At 40.1% G+C, this 17,630-nt stretch overlaps 2 protein-coding genes across 2 annotated transcripts; both read right to left on the minus strand.

Moving 5' to 3' along the window:
* Positions 1-707: 707 nt before the first annotated feature.
* On the minus strand, positions 708-5,181 carry LOC136422278 (uncharacterized). Its single transcript, XM_066409931.1, has 5 exons — positions 5,019-5,181; positions 4,009-4,100; positions 2,661-2,803; positions 1,395-1,611; positions 708-960 (listed from the first exon to the last, which is right to left on the minus strand). Exons 1-5 carry the CDS (start codon positions 5,137-5,139, stop codon positions 814-816), a joined length of 720 nt encoding a protein of 239 aa, XP_066266028.1. The 5' UTR covers positions 5,140-5,181; the 3' UTR covers positions 708-813.
* A 1,619-nt stretch (positions 5,182-6,800) lies between these two features.
* On the minus strand, positions 6,801-10,887 carry LOC136421911 (uncharacterized). Its single transcript, XM_066409485.1, has 5 exons — positions 10,687-10,887; positions 10,022-10,113; positions 8,985-9,127; positions 7,866-8,085; positions 6,801-7,154 (listed from the first exon to the last, which is right to left on the minus strand). The coding sequence occupies exons 1-5, from the start codon at positions 10,805-10,807 to the stop codon at positions 6,999-7,001; spliced, it is 732 nt and encodes a 243-aa protein (XP_066265582.1). The 5' UTR covers positions 10,808-10,887; the 3' UTR covers positions 6,801-6,998.
* Positions 10,888-17,630: the final 6,743 nt, after the last annotated feature.

Genomic DNA, 17,630 nt, shown 5'->3' on the forward strand with positions numbered 1-17,630 from the left:
TGTGTACACCTCCTTTCTAGGCATGTGGTTGGAGGTCACACCTGTCACATCTGTTAGTCTCAAATCTAGGACAAGAATTCCCAAGGTCTCAACAGCTGGTAATGAGGAAAATCTATACCTCCATAATAAAACACATCATATATAAAACCAAATTTCATAGAGATTTTGGGTCTTCAGACTCTTGTTAGAGTTGAGTTGTGGCTAGAGCGTGGAGGTACTGAATTCACATCGATTACAGGTCCCGATTTTGTGCTCTTCATCACTCCTTTTCAACACCAATTTTCCCACTCGATTCAGGTGTAAAGCCCCCCCCCCCCCCACCCTCCCCTCTCACTGGACCCGTGACACGCTGGCGGCGTCACTGCGCCCGATCGAATTGACAAAGCACTCAACGAATATCATCGATAAAAACGAATCTTTCTTGTGTGTTCTGGTCATTCTTGTACGTTTTGAATGATTTTCTCATTATAAAGTCAAGAGTAACACAAATCCAGCTTCGGGACGCAGTGACGCCGCCAGCGTGCCGCGGGTCCAGTGAGAGGGGCTTAAGGGAGTACCTAGCGTGGCTAGGGGCGTCTCTCAGACAGGACGTTAAATGAAGTTATGAAAGCAATGGTAGAAAATGGGTCATCTCTTTGTTTGTTTGTGTTGTTTACCGGCGCTAAATCAAGATATGGAAAAGCAAAACAAAACAAAGACATGCTTCGTACATTTGTTCGACTCATTTATTTCAAACGTATAAACCGTTGTATTTCCTTCAATGACGTAATTAATTCTGTTCTGACGTCATTGTTTTGTGTGTACACGTCAGAATTAGTTGGATCGCTTCTTCCGTCCGAAGAGCCATCCGCCACTGGTGTCGTTTGGATCCACGAATTCCGTAACCGGGACCCTGACGCCGATACACGCCTGCTCGTCTCCTTTAGCGTCGATTGCCGTTGCCCTGATCTCGTAGTCTCCCTGAAATAACCAAACAATAACCAGTAAACAAATTAACAAACAAAGAAACAAAGGAACAACAAACTTTACACAGTAATAAATAACCGTTACGATAACATTGTTGTTGATTATTATTTCACACACACACACACACACACACACAAACACACACACACATACATACATACAGAGAGAGAGAGAGAGAAAGACACACACACACACAAACACACACACACACACACACACACACACACACACACACACACACACACACGAATGCTCCCGCAAACATAACCTTCTTTGTCGCGCGCGCACACACACACAAACACACACACACACATACATACAGAGAGAGAGAGAGAGAAAGACACACACACACACAAACACACACACACACACACACACACACACTAGTGCTCCCGCAAACCTTCTTTGTGAAGTTTTAAAAACGTTACCGAAGCGAGGAAGGTCAGTATCCCTGACTCCAGCCCGGACAGGTCGATAAGTTTGTTCCAGTCCTTGATGCCGTAATGTTTGGGCGCCAAGCCATCACATCCGCACTTATCCTGAGGGATGCTCAACAGCACGGAGTCCTCGTAACAAACGGTACTGTTCGTCAGGGCATCGAAGGGCTTTCCGTCCGCCAGAATCTGGCAGATGTCTCCGTATTCACTAAAGAAAGAAGTGAAGAAGATTATGCTTCAGGATAAGAAAACAAGAAAGGTGTTGAAAAGTACTGCCGTGGCGACGATTGAGTGGCGTTTATGATTTACATGTTTTGACACATTGCAATTGCTAAAAACTGACACAAAATTCAACCACTTGTCAAATTCTTTCTATTTTGCGGTAGGCGATATGATACATCATACATCATTATGTATTACGTATCGGGCCTACTGAAACGATTTATCACCCTTCAAGTTTCTTATTGAAAGGCGAAGGCTGTATACGTCGTAAGATTATTTTCTCGTACGGGTTTTCAATTAGTTAATGGCAAAACAGACGGTCAACGTTACCCATGTCTGCACAAGACAGCTGAATTTTGTTCGACCAGCCTGAGGATTCCCTAAGAATGTCCCCAATTTAAATTTGTTGTCGTTCGACATTTGTGAAAGGTGGTTAACTAATGCTTCGGATATATCGATTACGGGCTGTTTTTGCACTTTCGGGCATGACCCGCACGTGACCCAATGGGACACCCTGCGGCTATCGGGCTATTTTTGGGCTCTGCCGGGGCCCGGATCTCCTTTAAGTCGGAGTTAAAATCAATCCGGGACCCGGTAACAAATAGACGCCGTAAGCTAATCGTGAGAACAGCGAGAGGTACCTCCCTCCCCCGGTGTCCGGCAGTCCAACTGGATGACTTTGTGGCTTCGGGGCACCCGGGACTACACCGGTGCCCTATACGGGCACCGATGCGAATGTGACCGCATACATGTTTTGTCCTGTTGTGGCCTGTACTTAGCCCAGTGTGGCAAATTGTGCAATAGAGATCTTCATTATCATCATAAACCTCTGACCTACATATAAGTCGGTGAAAGGTGGACCAGCCCACTATTTACAAACAATTGGGGGGATCTTTTGTGTACTTGTTGAACGTGTTCTGTAATGTCTTATGTGTGGGTTATGACACCAGCAATAGCTGCCTATGACACACGTGTATTGTACCATCACAATTATAATAAAATCAAAATCATTATCAAAATCATAAACAAACTTACCAGGTACCGACCCCGTACAACGGATCTATGGGCAGACAGGGGACCTGGATTGTAGGCGATATGAGCCCACCGAGGAGCACGAAGCCCCGCCAGGCTTCCACAAACCCGTACAGAGGTCCAACAACCTGCTTTGTCACATTAACCTTCAAGAGAGGAAGAAAATATGTTTGTACAAGGGGCGCAGATTTTGAAGGTAATTCTTGATGAAATCGTAGTTTTTTTTCCGTTAAGGTCTCATTCATGTATTACTCCGAGGTGGTAAAAGAATCCGTGGCCAAAGAATTAACGACTGCATGAACGTGTGTTTACATCGGTGGGAAAATTCCTTTTAGCCAGCCCAACTGATATCAAGCGTCAAACCGATGAAAGCTTGTTTGTATCTGAAGAAATTAGCAGGCAAAGTTCGGCAGCCGCGCACGAGGTCGGACGTATACAGCCGAGCATCGTACGTGATGCGGTCATGCGCTTACAGCTGGAAAGTGCCTTTTGGGGGGTGTAGCTAAGTGTAATTTGTTATTGCTATAAAAAGAGAGTGTATGTAGTTGGCAAAATGTTGGCAATTTGTCCACATGACCTAGGGTAAATGTTCTCAACAAAGAAATAATATCATCGGCACATTTTCCATATCTTCATTACGAACGCGCCCATGTAAAATACGTGTCATAACATGTAAGCCTATGGGGCAAAAAAAAAACAAACATGAATGAGACCTTAAACGTAAGATGGTTTCTGACGTCACTTTTTTTATCAAGATAGTCCTGAAGCTAACATTGAAATTTAGTAGGTTTTCTGGCCCTTTGTTTTCAAGCCAATTTTCAAGATTTGACAAAACTCAAAACTGAACAAAAGCTCAGTCTCCAAGCAGACCCAACGGTTGCAAAGACCGTATCCAACTGGCAGAAGGAGTTTTTATTGCAACCCGACGGTGCCTGACAACTTTTCTGGCTGACTGGAGCTTCTCTGGCTAGCTTGTACGATTTTGGCACCGTGGAGATCTGCTTGGAGATTTCAAGAGCTATGTACCACTCAAAATCACAACCACAGCATGTTCCGAACACGAGATATGAAAACCGTAAGTTCCCCTGCAGTACCATAATAGAATAGCTAGGGGGACCAAAATCTAATCATTTTGAGGTCCCATCAACACCCTTACTAAGTATCAAGACAATCCATCCAGGCATTTTCCAGTTTCTTGTTTGAAAGACACACGCACACACACGAGAAAGAATGCTCCCGAAAACATAACATTCTTGGAAATGCAATAAAAGGTTATGTTAAATCGGTAGCATGCAGTTGTTGTTTTTTTCCTTTCTTTCCTCTCGGAGTGATAAAAGTTGTGATTACTAACAGAAAAGTCGATGATAGTGAAGGTCCCAGGCAACTCCAAGTCAGTTCTGTCAAAAACGAAGTTCCAGTTCTTGAAGGCTCGGTCAGGATTGGCTGAAATATGCACAAATATCAATACAATTTGCTACAAACATAGCAATATTTTTTACACGATTTCCTCAACATTTACCGCATGTCGTCACAGTATCTTTAACCATCCATTTTTCGTTGATGAAGGTTAGACATCCAGGTAGTAAGTTACGCCAAAAATAGTTACTCAAGCAACTGGATAAAATTTTGAAACAGTCAGACGTTTCAGACAGCATCCGCTGTCTTTTGTCAGTGACTAGCAGCGGATGCTGTCTGAAACGTCTGACTGTTTCAAAATTTTATCCAGCTGCTTGAGTTACTATTTTTGGCGCATCCATTTTTTCATGTACAGTTTCTCTACAAGACCATGTTATTCATTGTTACTGACGTTTTATTCTTACGACGTGAAAAAGCTTTATTCAGCATTAACTAGGTAATTATATCAAAATAGGAAAATCTCAAATACTAAGTTTTGCCTGTATCAATGCAACATGGCTCTGACATTTTTTTTAGTCAATCTTGGTAGTAGTATAAAGTATATAATATGTTACATTGATGAAGGTTAGACATCCAGGTAATAAAATACGCCAAAAATAGTTACTCAAGCAACTGGATAAAATTTTGAAACAGTCAGACGTTTCAGACAGCATCCGCTATCTTTCGTCAGGACAGGAGCTAATTGATTCATTAGCATACAACCTTGTCTTGACTTAACTTACTATTCTATTGAACCATCTGAAATTGTCTTCACTTCACGAACATATCTATTCAGAGTTTTGGTATAAAACCTAGTTCTACCAGATCTTTCTTCAGTCACTGACGAAAGATAGCGGATGCTGTCTGAAACGTCTGACTGTTTCAAATTTTTTTTCCAGTTGCTTGAGTAACTATTTTTGGCGCATATAATATGTTTATATTTTTCAACAAATGTCTCAAACTCACATCCACAGTCGAAGACCACAGCTCTGTCAATGGGGCCTTGCAGGTTCCCAAACTGGTAGGTAGAATCATACACTGTCTGTGCCGACACAGCGGCAATAGTGGCAAGGAGAAACACGAACATGTTGTCTACTGTTTGTCTTCTTTCCTCGGTCTGTGTTTCTCAGTTTTTGGCCATCTTATTTGTACCAAAGGCCTTGGTCTTATCTGGATTTGTGCAAGGAGGTTGAATATGTATATTTAACCTCCTTGATTTGTGTATACGCAGCTGGAAAGGAAGAATCTTTTTCCCGCGTTTTGAAAACGTCCAAGTTATTTTTGAAGAAAAATAAAGGTTGAGCCGGTATGTACACATCAACTTTTGGAATCTATATACCCATATGGTTAATAGCAAGCTCATTAGGATATACTATTATCATATATTGACTTTATAAGACTAGAAATAATCTAATCAATGTAGGTCATCAGCGCTAAAACGTGCAAACATATCGTATCCTCGACCAATCGGCGTCCGTAACTTGTGCTGAGTTCCTGATTCATAAAAAGATCTAATAAATATATTAAGAAAAAATGCGGTGTTATTAGAAAAAATACCGAAACTCATTGAGACTCATTTGATTGTAACACTATATCAAAGACTTATGCTATCCCTTATTTTTTTAGTGATTAGGCTGTTAAGATTTGTTCTATACTTCTATTTTGTAGAATAGTTGTTTAATAGTTGTTGCCATACTTTGTACCGTGTACGATTGTCGTGGAATTAAGTTCCTCTATATGGTTTTTGAAAGACAGCGTTTTTCGAATTTGTTTTTGATTTAAGACTTTTTACACATTAGTGTACGTGTACTCAGCTTAATCGACATGCTAGCTGTTAGGCACTAGCTTTAAATGTACATCGATCTGTAAGTGTAAAGTCTATAATAACAAGACGTCCTTCAGTTTCCCAAGTACACATTTGTCTATAAAAGGCTTCATCTACTATGATTATGAAATATATTGATCAAGATTGATTTTTGTGTGTGACGTCTATGGTGCATAAAAATATCACATTAAGAGCTTCCGACTACACATTTGCATAGCATACTTTACACCTGGTCCCTAGTAACTGTACTTTATATAGCACAGCAAATGTCGTTATAAGTAAGACAGTTTTGTGTCGGTCTGTAAGCTTAAAAAACATCGTCTAGATATAGCTTGCATGGAATAGATTCCCTTTTTAAAACTTTCTTTCTCTTTAAACCATCAAGTGTACATGATATTGCCATGTAGATTTGAGAGAAAAAAATGAATAACCATATACATGCATTTCAGGTAGACCAGACGATTCTGCAATTTCTGCAATCATAACGCATACAAAAATATGACCTTGATATTGTATTTAATAGGTAATGGATTCTGGTGCACACTTATGCCACATCTTCAGAAAGGACGCTGTAGTTTATATTGTATGTTTGTCACATTTTTACAAGTGGACTTCATTACTTTACGGAGTAAATAAACCCCTCAGTATACGCAGTTTTTATCAGCGTTATAGTCGACTAGTCTTCAAGCAGACCCAACGGTTGCAAAGACCGTATCCAACTGGCAGAAGGAGTTTTTATAGACAACTTCTCGGGCTGACTGGAGCTTCTCTGGCTAGCTTGTACGATTTTAGCACCGTGGAGATCTGCTTGGAGATTAATAGTCGACCTTAGTCAGGTACTTCGCATGCACACCACTTCACAAAAATACAAAGACATTCACATCCATTGATTTTGGACAAATATGAACGACGCTACAATAGTATGTGCTTCATATTCAGTTTTATTTCCTCTGCATTGTGTAATGTTCTAGTTTCTTTGATGACGTCAGCACTTTTTGGGATGACGTCAACACTTTTGCGACGACGTCAGCACTTTTTGTGATGACGTCAGTTTTCAGATGATGACGTCAGCGCTTTCTGTGATGACGTCATCGGTGACGTCACAGTTTTGTGTGCTTAAGTTACAACGGCTTCGCTGAGCGCTTCCTCTTGCCGAAGAACCAGCCACCGCCGGTCTCGTTGGGGTCCACGTACTCTGTAACCGGCACCCTGATGCCGAGACACGCCTCCTCGTTTCCATTAGCGTCTGTTGCCGTCAGTTTGATCTCGTAGTCTCCCTACGATTCAATAAAAGCCAACATTACCGTGCAAACGGTGTGTAGAGTATAGCTTTAGAACCATTGTTTTATTCAAGAGCAGTACTAGTGGGATGCAATGATTCTAGGCGACAGAAATTTTGTGATGACGTCAGCGTTTTCTGTGATGACGTCGGTTATTATCAGTGACGTCGCAGTTTTGTGTGCTGAGGTTACAGCGATATTGTTGTCGTGACATATGAGAGGTACGTAAACATATTGAAACCACTTTAGATCTAAGCAAAATGGGCCAAAATCTTGGCAGTTCTAGATTCGATTACAATAAGTCTTGATTTGAATCGGTATGATTTTAATGATAAAATCCACTTTAAATGTCGAAGAAAAAACCGTGGCATGTAAAACTTGACTGAAATCACCTCATTATGCAAGCAAATTCTGACTGAATCTCGAGAGCACTATTTTTTGTAGTCTGCTACATTCAGTATCTACTTCAAGTTTTTGTTTTGAATCATTACGATTTGATGTTATGTTCTTCGGCTAATATTTTGTTCTTTGACTAACATTTTGTACTTTGACTTATCATTTGTTTCTTGACTAAGGTTTTGCTCTTTGACGAATGTTTTGTTCTTTGACTGATGTTTCGTTCCTTGACTAACGTTATGTTCTCTGACTAACGTTTTGTACTTTGACTTTTGTTTACTTCTTTGACTAATGTTTTGTTCCTTGACCTACCTGGGCAAGGAAGGTGAGAACACCGCTCTCCAAGTCGGTCAGGTCCACAGTCTTGTACCAGTTGGTAAGACTGTACACCTTGGGTGCGACGATACCTTCACACGAGCACTTGTCTGCCGGGATGCCCAGGTCTATGGCCTCCTGCCAGCAGGTTGGTGCACCCGTGGTGTCATTAAGCGGCGTGTTGAGATCCAGAATTCCGCAGAGTTCGCCATAGTCACTGAAAACACATTCAAACAATTACTAAACCAGGTCAACCAGATACAGAAAAATGATGTTCTGTCGCAGTACCAAGGTCACATACCAGGGGGCCCATAATTGACCTTGACCTTTGTCTTTATAACACCCGCCCACATGTATTACACTGATGTACTCCTGCTAGATTTGAATTGAGAAGTGACTGCAGTATCTCAAGGCTTTAGACCCAGCGTTTTCGACTGATTCTAAAATTATATTTTTTTCGGGTTCTTTGTCACTCTTGCAAGCTGTCTGAAAGAAACCGTAACAGATTTCAAACTCTGGTGTTGTACAGTCAAAAATTCGGGCATGTCCAATTTTTGTGTTGGAAATTACAGTTTAAACTTGTTTTAGAAATATTTTAAACTCTTCAATATGTTCTGAAGGATTGATTACAAACCAAATTAGGACGTTTGTCACAATGCTGTCCTAAATCAATTGTAGAGCAATGTAGAAATATGTTTGGTCCAAAATAATCCGACATTTTTCTACTTCAATGCATGTACAAGGTGGCAAGTCCTGACTTATTCCGCCACAATATGGGAGAGGAGCTCCAATGCATTCCCTGGATTTTCGCCATCTGTCAAGAACTTTAACCAAAAAAGCAGACCATAGTTTACATGATTCAAAGACCACAAACAAAACAGAATCACAGCACGTTCAGGACAAAAGAAACAGTACCAAGGTCAGCAAAAAGGATGTCCAAAATCGACCTTAACCCTTGCGTCCACATCACCTACTCAAATACCAAATATCATCCATCCAGAGGTTTTTATCATAAGCTATTTTTCCGGATACGTACACATATGCACACAGACAAACAGAGCCACAAAACTATACCTCCGATGTTCATGGAGGTAACAATCTTCAAAAGGAACTCACCAACTGCCCACGCCATAGTCCTTCCCGGAGAGATAGAAGCAGCCCAGTTGGATGGTTGAAGCCATGCCGCCGAACAAATAGATAGTCCTCCAGGCGTCAATCTTACCGTAAAGTGGTCTACTGATAGGCTTAGACACCTCAACCTACGTACGGAATAGAATTTGAAGTACAATATATTATCGTGCTTTCAGTCTATGTCTAGTATTGAAAATTTCATTTTTCTTATGCGTTTTGACCATACCATATCAAACAAATCCATCTAAAGCTATATCTTTAACATTACAAAGAGACGAGAAGAAGCCGAACCTTTGCATTAATTTCAATGTTTTAGATTAGTTTTAGAAGTCCTGTCAATGTCATTATGTGTACTTTACCACGACCATTATATCTGTATGCCTGTACTTAGCCCGATAGGGCATGAACGTACAATAAAGGTTATCACTATTATCATATTCAACGTTCATTCTAACGTAACATCATCAGAAATGTGCTTATGCTACGTGGTCGTTTTCCTTACATGTAATTCTGCTATATTCCAATATCTACTGAATGCATAAAACGTTGGTTGACCTTAATTCGTTGTATACCTATATTCGTTGGTTTTTCAAATGCGGGGTATTTAGGGATATATGCTAAATGTAACACAGGAATTACGACCATGAATGCAAACTTGAAAGACTCAAGTGTTTTCGAACACTGTTTAAAAAGCTTCAATGCATTCGAGGTTAAAAAGAAAACGCAACGAATACTTTATTTAGGTCAGGTAGCGTATATCAACTTGTAGAATCTTCGAATTATAAGAGATTATTATGGCGCAATTATAGGTTTAAGATGCTAGAACGTATTATGGTCACAGCAATACAGTGACGACAACGTTAACAAATACAAAGAAGATGGAATTATGCAAATGATGATATACTGAAGAAAGTTCTAGCTCTATGCCGCTATCCAAATCCTTTCTATTGCTTTATATATTTGATGTTTCAGGAAAACATACTAATAAATGTTTTAAATGTCTACTATCTCAACTGCCATACCTCGGCGTCTATGATGGTGAAACTGCCAGGCAACTCCAAGTCATCTCTGTCGGTGACAAACTTGGGGTTTTTCAAAGCCCGGTCAGGATTGGCTGAAATTGGTATGAATGGAACAAAATGCTGTTAAGAAGCAAATGACAGTCCGTCAGATAATAGTTTAGGCAAAGGGACAGTCTCCACTCAACTGGCAAGTGTTTCTACAAACTTGGAATTATGGATGCCAAAGAGCAAAAAGAACGTTTTTCAAGGTTTCTGAAATTATCATCAACAGTACCTTATTTGGTACACTTTGGAAATGCATAGTATAAACTGTCATCTGATACAGTTATTTAGACTTTTATCATTTGATTAATTACTGACAATTATTTTAGGATACTGAGAACAAAACAGATAGAATAGCTAGAATCCATATGGTACATTAGGACATTTATGGGAGTTTTCAACGCCCAAAACTTTGGCTTTTACTAAAATAGTATCACATCTACTAACATAATTAGGATACATAAATCCGCCACCCTGAAAAGCCCAACTTCCCCCAGTATAATTCACGTCTGTATTTCTTAAATGTGCATACCTGGGAGGTGCTGCACTAGAGATCTCTCAAACCCACTGTTTTTTCAAAGTGGCGGATTTATGTTACCCGCCGAATAATGGTTGTTACTCACTTCCACAGTCGAAGATGACAGCCTTGTCAATGGGTGTTTGAAGCGTTCCGAACTGGTAGGTAGAATCATACACTGTCTGAGCACCCACAAGGGCGATGGTGGCGAGGAAAAAGGCCAACATGTTGTCTTTAGGATGTTCTGTCCTTAGAAAGATCAGTTCTAGAATGCAGGCCTGGTTTTATACCACGTATCTCTGATGTGTTGTATAACAGGACATCGTCGTATTTACTCAAGGAAGGGGCACCATGTAGATATGATAACAATATCTTTTTTCGACGGTTGTGTGAGCTAAAGACAATCATGACCTAATTAATGCACTTAGGGTGTGTGATGCTTTTAACATACATCTATTTATCCATATGTGATGTGTCGATTATGATAAAACCTGAAATAGATATCCGACAAAGCTCTTCAAAGCTTAGATGAATCTCATGATGGGCTGATCTTTTTATTTATGTCACTGTCACCTTAAAGAGGTCATGATCGTTGGTTCACATGTATGAATAAAGAACATACATGAATGAAAAGAGAACATACATGTTTGAAAAAAGGACATACATGTATGAAAAAAAGAACATACATGTATGAAAAAAGAACATACATGTATGAAAAAAGAACATACATGTATGAAAAAAGAACATACATGTATGAAAAAAGAACATACATGTATGAAAAAAATCACACATGCGTAAAAAAAAGAACACACATGTATGAAAAACGATAATGAATGTATGATATGAATAAAGAACATATCATGTATGAAAAAACATACATGTATGTATGAAAAAAGAACATACATCAATGAAAAAACGTATGTATGAAAAAGAACATACATCAATGATAATTCCGCTACCCTGAAGAGATACGTCCAAACAGATTTCCAACCCAACGTTCCCTGTATAAGGCACTTTTGTATATCTAAACTCTGCATACCTGGGGGGGGGGTACTGCACTAGAGATCTCTCAAACGCATATTTCTTCAGAGTGGCGGATTTATGTAACCCGACGAACTAATGTTAATGTAGGTTGTAGTCTTGTGCACATTTGTCAGCTCTGCAGTGTTGCTTAAATTGTAGACTGCTTTACTACTTGGCAGTTTGAAATTCCCGCTCTGGGCCAAAGTCAACACCATTTAATTTCTCTGCCATCGTATGGGTACATGGGTAAATATTTACAAGAGAGCGGTTATTTTACCAATAGATTCACTGAGGTTCCTTGATCTGTTTTTCATGTGTCTCTCGATACAATACACAGATACATATAGACGTGTGTGTGTGTGTATGAACAGCATAACTGGATGGATTTTTGTAATTTCTAATTTGGTATGTGGGTAGCTGCTGGCATGTCTATACATGTATATATGGGCGTAAGCAATCTAATAGTCAACAAGAACTGCAAAAGTATCTTTAGCGGAGGAAATTTCTTGCACGTGAGGGGGAAAAGCCTTGCTCATTCGTTTTATATGCTAAATATTTGACTGGCGTCCAACATACAATACGGTGATCTATTCTAATTTGGGTCCGGATATCTAAAGGCCGTATGCGATGGTAGTAAAGGCAGAGATGTTGACAGTTTGCGGATGTGTGCGTCACTCATGTGTGTTGTAGTGAGATAACGGTGAGAACCGCCTTACTCACACCACCTGGCGTCCGGTTAGCTGACAACACGGGTGGTCTCTCCTCCCCTCCTGACAAACACCGTGTTTATTCTTCATGTCAAGGCCTTGGAAACGTAAGATGTTTTTTACGTGTCTTTAAAGACGTGATTCTCGTCGTGCCGCCTTGTAGGTATATGCCGGCAGCAGTGTTGCAGCCGTCCGAAGGTGGGACGTAGCAGCACGTTGGCAGAACGTAATCATTTCCATGAAAAAATAGTTTTTCATGGGGATATTGTTTTGAGTGTGTTTGCGTGTGTGTCTACGGATGCTTAAAGTCAGCGTAACTGAAGAACGTCTAGATGGATTGTAATGATACTTGGTATGTGAGTAGGTGTTGGGAGGAGACAGGTCAAGGTCTATTTTGGGCCCCCTGGTATGTGTCACTAGAACTGCAATGGCGTATTTGTCAAAATCATCTAAGGAGAATAATTGAAGACAGGAGCAACAGATTTTCATGTTATTTACTATGCAGGTAGCTTAGACAGAGATGTACACAATGAATTGCAAAATATGTAAATTGGGACTTCAGGTGACAGTGACTGTCATTTGACAGTGAACATAGTTGAATATAAATTATGCAAATGTAGGCCTGATCTGCATAATACATATTTCATGACGATTTGAGGTCTCCGAACTCTTGTTGTGTAAGGTCGTGTTCGCGTATTTAAGGTTAATATCTCGTATATATCTGCATTTGCTTTTGTTCTAAAACATATCTTATGCAACGGCTGTTACTATACTCCGATGCAACGCTGACCAAAGAGAACAAAAGAGCTTCGGCAGTTTTAATTAATAGGTTTAGATAGCAGGCTAATTACCGTATGCGCATTACGTTCTGTCGACGTGCTCGACGTAGCATATCCCTCCTAGTTTTGCTGTTCACTATTTTAATAATAAATAGAAGGCAATACAGGGTTCATCATACGAGCAGTCTGGGATTGTACAACCGCCCTCTTTCCACCTTCAAGCTATCGTTGTCCCCATCACATCCCAAGCCTCTCAGTTTAAAAAAAATCTACCCTTTCTTTTAATGATATGTCCATGACAAAGAAAAAAACACACACACAGAGGTGCATTTTAGTTACTGGCCAAATTCAGAGGGCAAATTCAAATTAATCCAAGGGCATGTGGAAGGGTTATACAGACTTGCTAGGAATATCATATTTATCCATTTATTGGTCGACCGAAAGGGTAGCTTTCAAAAGAAAATGGGGCATGAGATACATGTAAGATTAGTGCCAAACTAAGGTTCGAAACAAGATTACAAATATTGACGCAACCCCTAACCTCTACAAAAAGGCGGGCCATGTCCTTGGTGCTGATATTAAAATCCTGCAGTTTTATAAGTATCCGCTTGGTGGGGTTTTTGTTTTACGGAGACTGAGGGTTGCTTTTGCTGAAGTGTGATTTAAAATCGATAGGGGGCTCTTTTAAACCGTTCGTGTTGGTGCCATTGTCATGATAACTTTTAGAAAAGAGCGTTGGACATTCACTTGGCCAAAGCATGATTTTGTGTAAGACCATTTGTAAAACTTTTGTATGGCAGAACGTTTCTTGTCTTTTAGATACATTTTAGATACACAATGTTTTGTAAGGTTTGTTACGTCACTTTCTTCACCAAATATAAACGTCTTGTATCTTAAGTCCTTGTCGTGAAAGGAATTTCCTCTAGTCTAGACCGTCTTGCCTGAGGTCACATTCAAAAAGCGAAGAAACCTGCAGCTTGACTTCCAAATTTACTTCAAGTACCGGCGGTCTAGAGGTCTTTAAGTGTGTGTGAAAGTTAGCCGAGAGGCCTGAAGTGGGGTGCCTTGGGTCTGAGAGCTTTCGGAACGGAAGTTTTTTTGTCCTATTGACTGATGAATAAAGATGTGCGGTATTAAAGATATCTGAAGGACTTCGAGGGATGAGACAGTTCGAGGAGTCTGGCGACATTTTTGCGGCCAAGCTGTTAATGTTCAAAAGAACTACAAACCACATTCGAATCTTCAAAAGCACCGAAATAAGAGGGAAGTACTCTATCCGAAAACTTTAGCCAAAAAAGGCCCTTACTAAGGATGATATCTTTGCAGTGAACTCTGTTTGCAAGAAAACACGTTTCTTCAATACAGGACAATAATCAAGAAATTAACAGCATAATACGATACAAGCAATTCCTCAACAGTGGTTTCTTTCAAGCGTCAGCTGTTTGTGTTTTAATTTCCTACGCTAAAAATACAATATAGCAATACACATATCAAATAACATTGTTTAATTTTTGTCTGTTAACTGTCGGAAGTGTCGTATTTAAGTGTTTCATCTAGATTAAATTACCGCCTTGGCGAATCACAAGCGGCTTGATATGCTTAACCCGGTTTGTTCTTTGAAACCGAGGGCGGAAATTTACCGGTCTAAGACAAAGACATTCAGACAGTTGAGGTTAAGAAATGCTCTTAAGCGGTCCCTTAAGAGAGGCACCCGTGCCCTTAAGAGGTCGCGAAGGGTACTTTGATGTGGAAGAGTTGAGAGCGCACACCTGGCGTAGGCACCGGAAGAACGTCGTTAGGTTTGCACGTGTGTTAAGTACGGAAGACAGTCGCGCCTTTGTGTAAACCGACGCACCGGCGGTGTGCACTTTGTTCACGTGAAATAAGGCGATGGTTCCACTGTCAGCTCAAAAAGATGGATGGTTGGAGGGAGGGCAAAGGGCTCAAATCTAGTCTTTGTGTTCTTTGTTTTCTTATGAAACAGTCGTTTGTTAAAAGTTGCTGTCGTGTACCAAATGTTTAAACTGAGATTGCCTTTACGTAGTCCCCAGGTAGGTTGATGAGGTGGGACGAAGAACAAAGGATTTATGTTCAGAATACTTTTGCTATACTTAGCTGGATAATCTAACCCTGGTGTTTTATAGACAATTTGTAATGATAATAATGGTTTTATTCAGCGTACAAATGTACAAATAGAGGTTCTAAGTACTTCTACATGGAATCGCCTTGAATTATCTGTGAATATTACCTTAACATTAATCAAGGTACAGTTGTATGTATTATGTATCTTCATATTTCAATTACTTTGTGTATTTAATTATTCAGTTACGTTGTTACTATCGTTAATTTGATACGCTTTACTTCAGTCATATCTTATTTATGTTACGTTTGTTCAGAAACTTGCTTAAGTTTGTTATTGTCTCTGTCTATTCTTATTTAGTTTTTCTGTGGTGCTGTAAAATAAGACTATGTACTTAAGTGTATCGCCACTATGTCCATGTCCATGTGTATCTTGTTTTCTGAATAAAAAATAAATAAATAAAATGTGCAAATAGCAGGGCCCAAGTTGGTTCTGTCTGCCTGTCTGGCTGGCTGGCTGACCATCTGTATGTCTGCCTGTCTGTCTCTCTCTCTCTCTCTCTCTCTCTCTATCTCTCTCTCTCGATGGTTCCCTTGTACGCGCCAAGTTGCGATCGTTTTGGGAGGGGGTACTGTGAGTGTGATAGTTCAATGCTGTGTATTTTGTTGTCAAGTTCCCTGCACTGCTGTACACTTTGTTGTAATCTCTTGGCGATGTCGTATACCGCCCCCCCCCCCTCAACACAGTACACACACACATGTGCAATGTGCTTTACCTGACGACCTCACTTACCTTTGTCCATGTACACATTGATTGGTTTATTTAATTTTCCAATGACGTCAATCAGTAAGGATTACCACGTACGTGACGTTGACAAGGGATTATCCTTTCTTTAGCCGGCGACATGAACTTTGAACGCGACACGCACGGCCATGTTGACACCATGGCGGCGAGAACACTTTAGACTAATAGTGAGCAATTTGAGTTGGCAACATTAGGACGAAAAATGAGTGACATGATGTGGTTTTTAAGCACTTGAACTGCTCCTTGGTTGTGTAACCGAAGACCAAGAATATTCGTGAGCGTGCCCACTAAACGACTTTTGCGAAGAAAGTCATATTGTGTCGTAACGCTACGTGTGTGTGTGTGTGTGTGTGTGTGTGTGCGTGCGTGTGTGTGTGTGTGTGTGTGTGTGTGTGTGTGTGTGTGTGTGTGCGCGCGCGTGCGTGCGTGCGTGTATGTCTGTCTGTGAATGTTGGTAGGTGTTGAAGAAATATCGAAGAAATTATTAGATTATGGCGGCCCCTAGAGATTTTTTATGGTACTGCAATGAAATGTTTTGATATCTCGTTTTCTCAACACGCTAGGGTTATGATTTTAAAAGGTAGATAGCTCTAGGGCTCCTAAATGACTGGCGTAGGTTTCGCTCCTCTAGCAGCTTTTTTTTAAACTGTAGTGTGGGAGAGAACCACATTTTCCACAAAATATTTGACTTCTATCTGGCATGATCATCCTAAAGTTGTAGAAAACATCTCAACGACCGGGTATCCTACACGACAGTCTTGTCATGCTAAGTGCTAAGATGGCTTCTCTAGCAATAATGCTCTTAAAACAAACGGTGTCGAATGAACAAAATATTTGCACAGCGTTTTACGAAGTGCGCCCACCTGTTCTAATGTGCAAATACACCCGGCAATTTTACACAAACATCCCTCTCATGTGACTCTGGTTGTTTTTGTTAGACGCTCTATAAGAGTAAAGGTTTTTGTAACCTATTTTGTCTTTTTCATCTAAAAATGCATCTTCTAATCTGTCTATCCACCTTTAACTTCCTAGTACACTCTTTTTTCAAATTGTCTTTCCAAGACTTTAAAAGGCACATAAGAGAAATATATGCTTCCAATATCATTATGGTACTGAGCTATTCTCTTGATTATCTTCACCAAGAAGATTTTGTTTTGGCTAGCGTTTGTATGTATGTGTGTTTGTATGTAAAAAAGAAGAATACATGGAGAAGGCCTTAATGGATTGTCTTTATATTTGGTAGGTGGGTAGGTCTTGATGAGACCTGGAAATGATCAGATTTTGGGACCCCTAGTGACCTGTTGCGGAACTGCAGCGTAACTTTCTGGTTTGATATCTCGTGTTCTGGACATGCTATGTTCACGATATTTTAGTGGTAGATAGCTTTTAGGGAAGAGGGTAAGTGGTATATGTTTGGGACCCTAGCGGGAGCAAGTTTTGCTTCAGACTTTGTTTCATTCTCAAGTCAGATTTCGTCATACTAAAATCGTGTTATCCTCTTTCTTGTTACTACTTATTTACTACTACCTTGTTCCTACTGATTTACTACTATCTTGTTACTGTTATTTTACTACTTTAACTGCTTCTTGTTGATACTATTCTGCGCACTCCTTATACCGTGTAATAATAGTCTAATCTCCAAGCAGAGACCACGGTG

The sequence above is a fragment of the Branchiostoma lanceolatum genome, chromosome 16 (genome assembly GCF_035083965.1).
Source record: "Branchiostoma lanceolatum isolate klBraLanc5 chromosome 16, klBraLanc5.hap2, whole genome shotgun sequence".
NCBI lineage: Eukaryota > Metazoa > Chordata > Leptocardii > Amphioxiformes > Branchiostomatidae > Branchiostoma > Branchiostoma lanceolatum.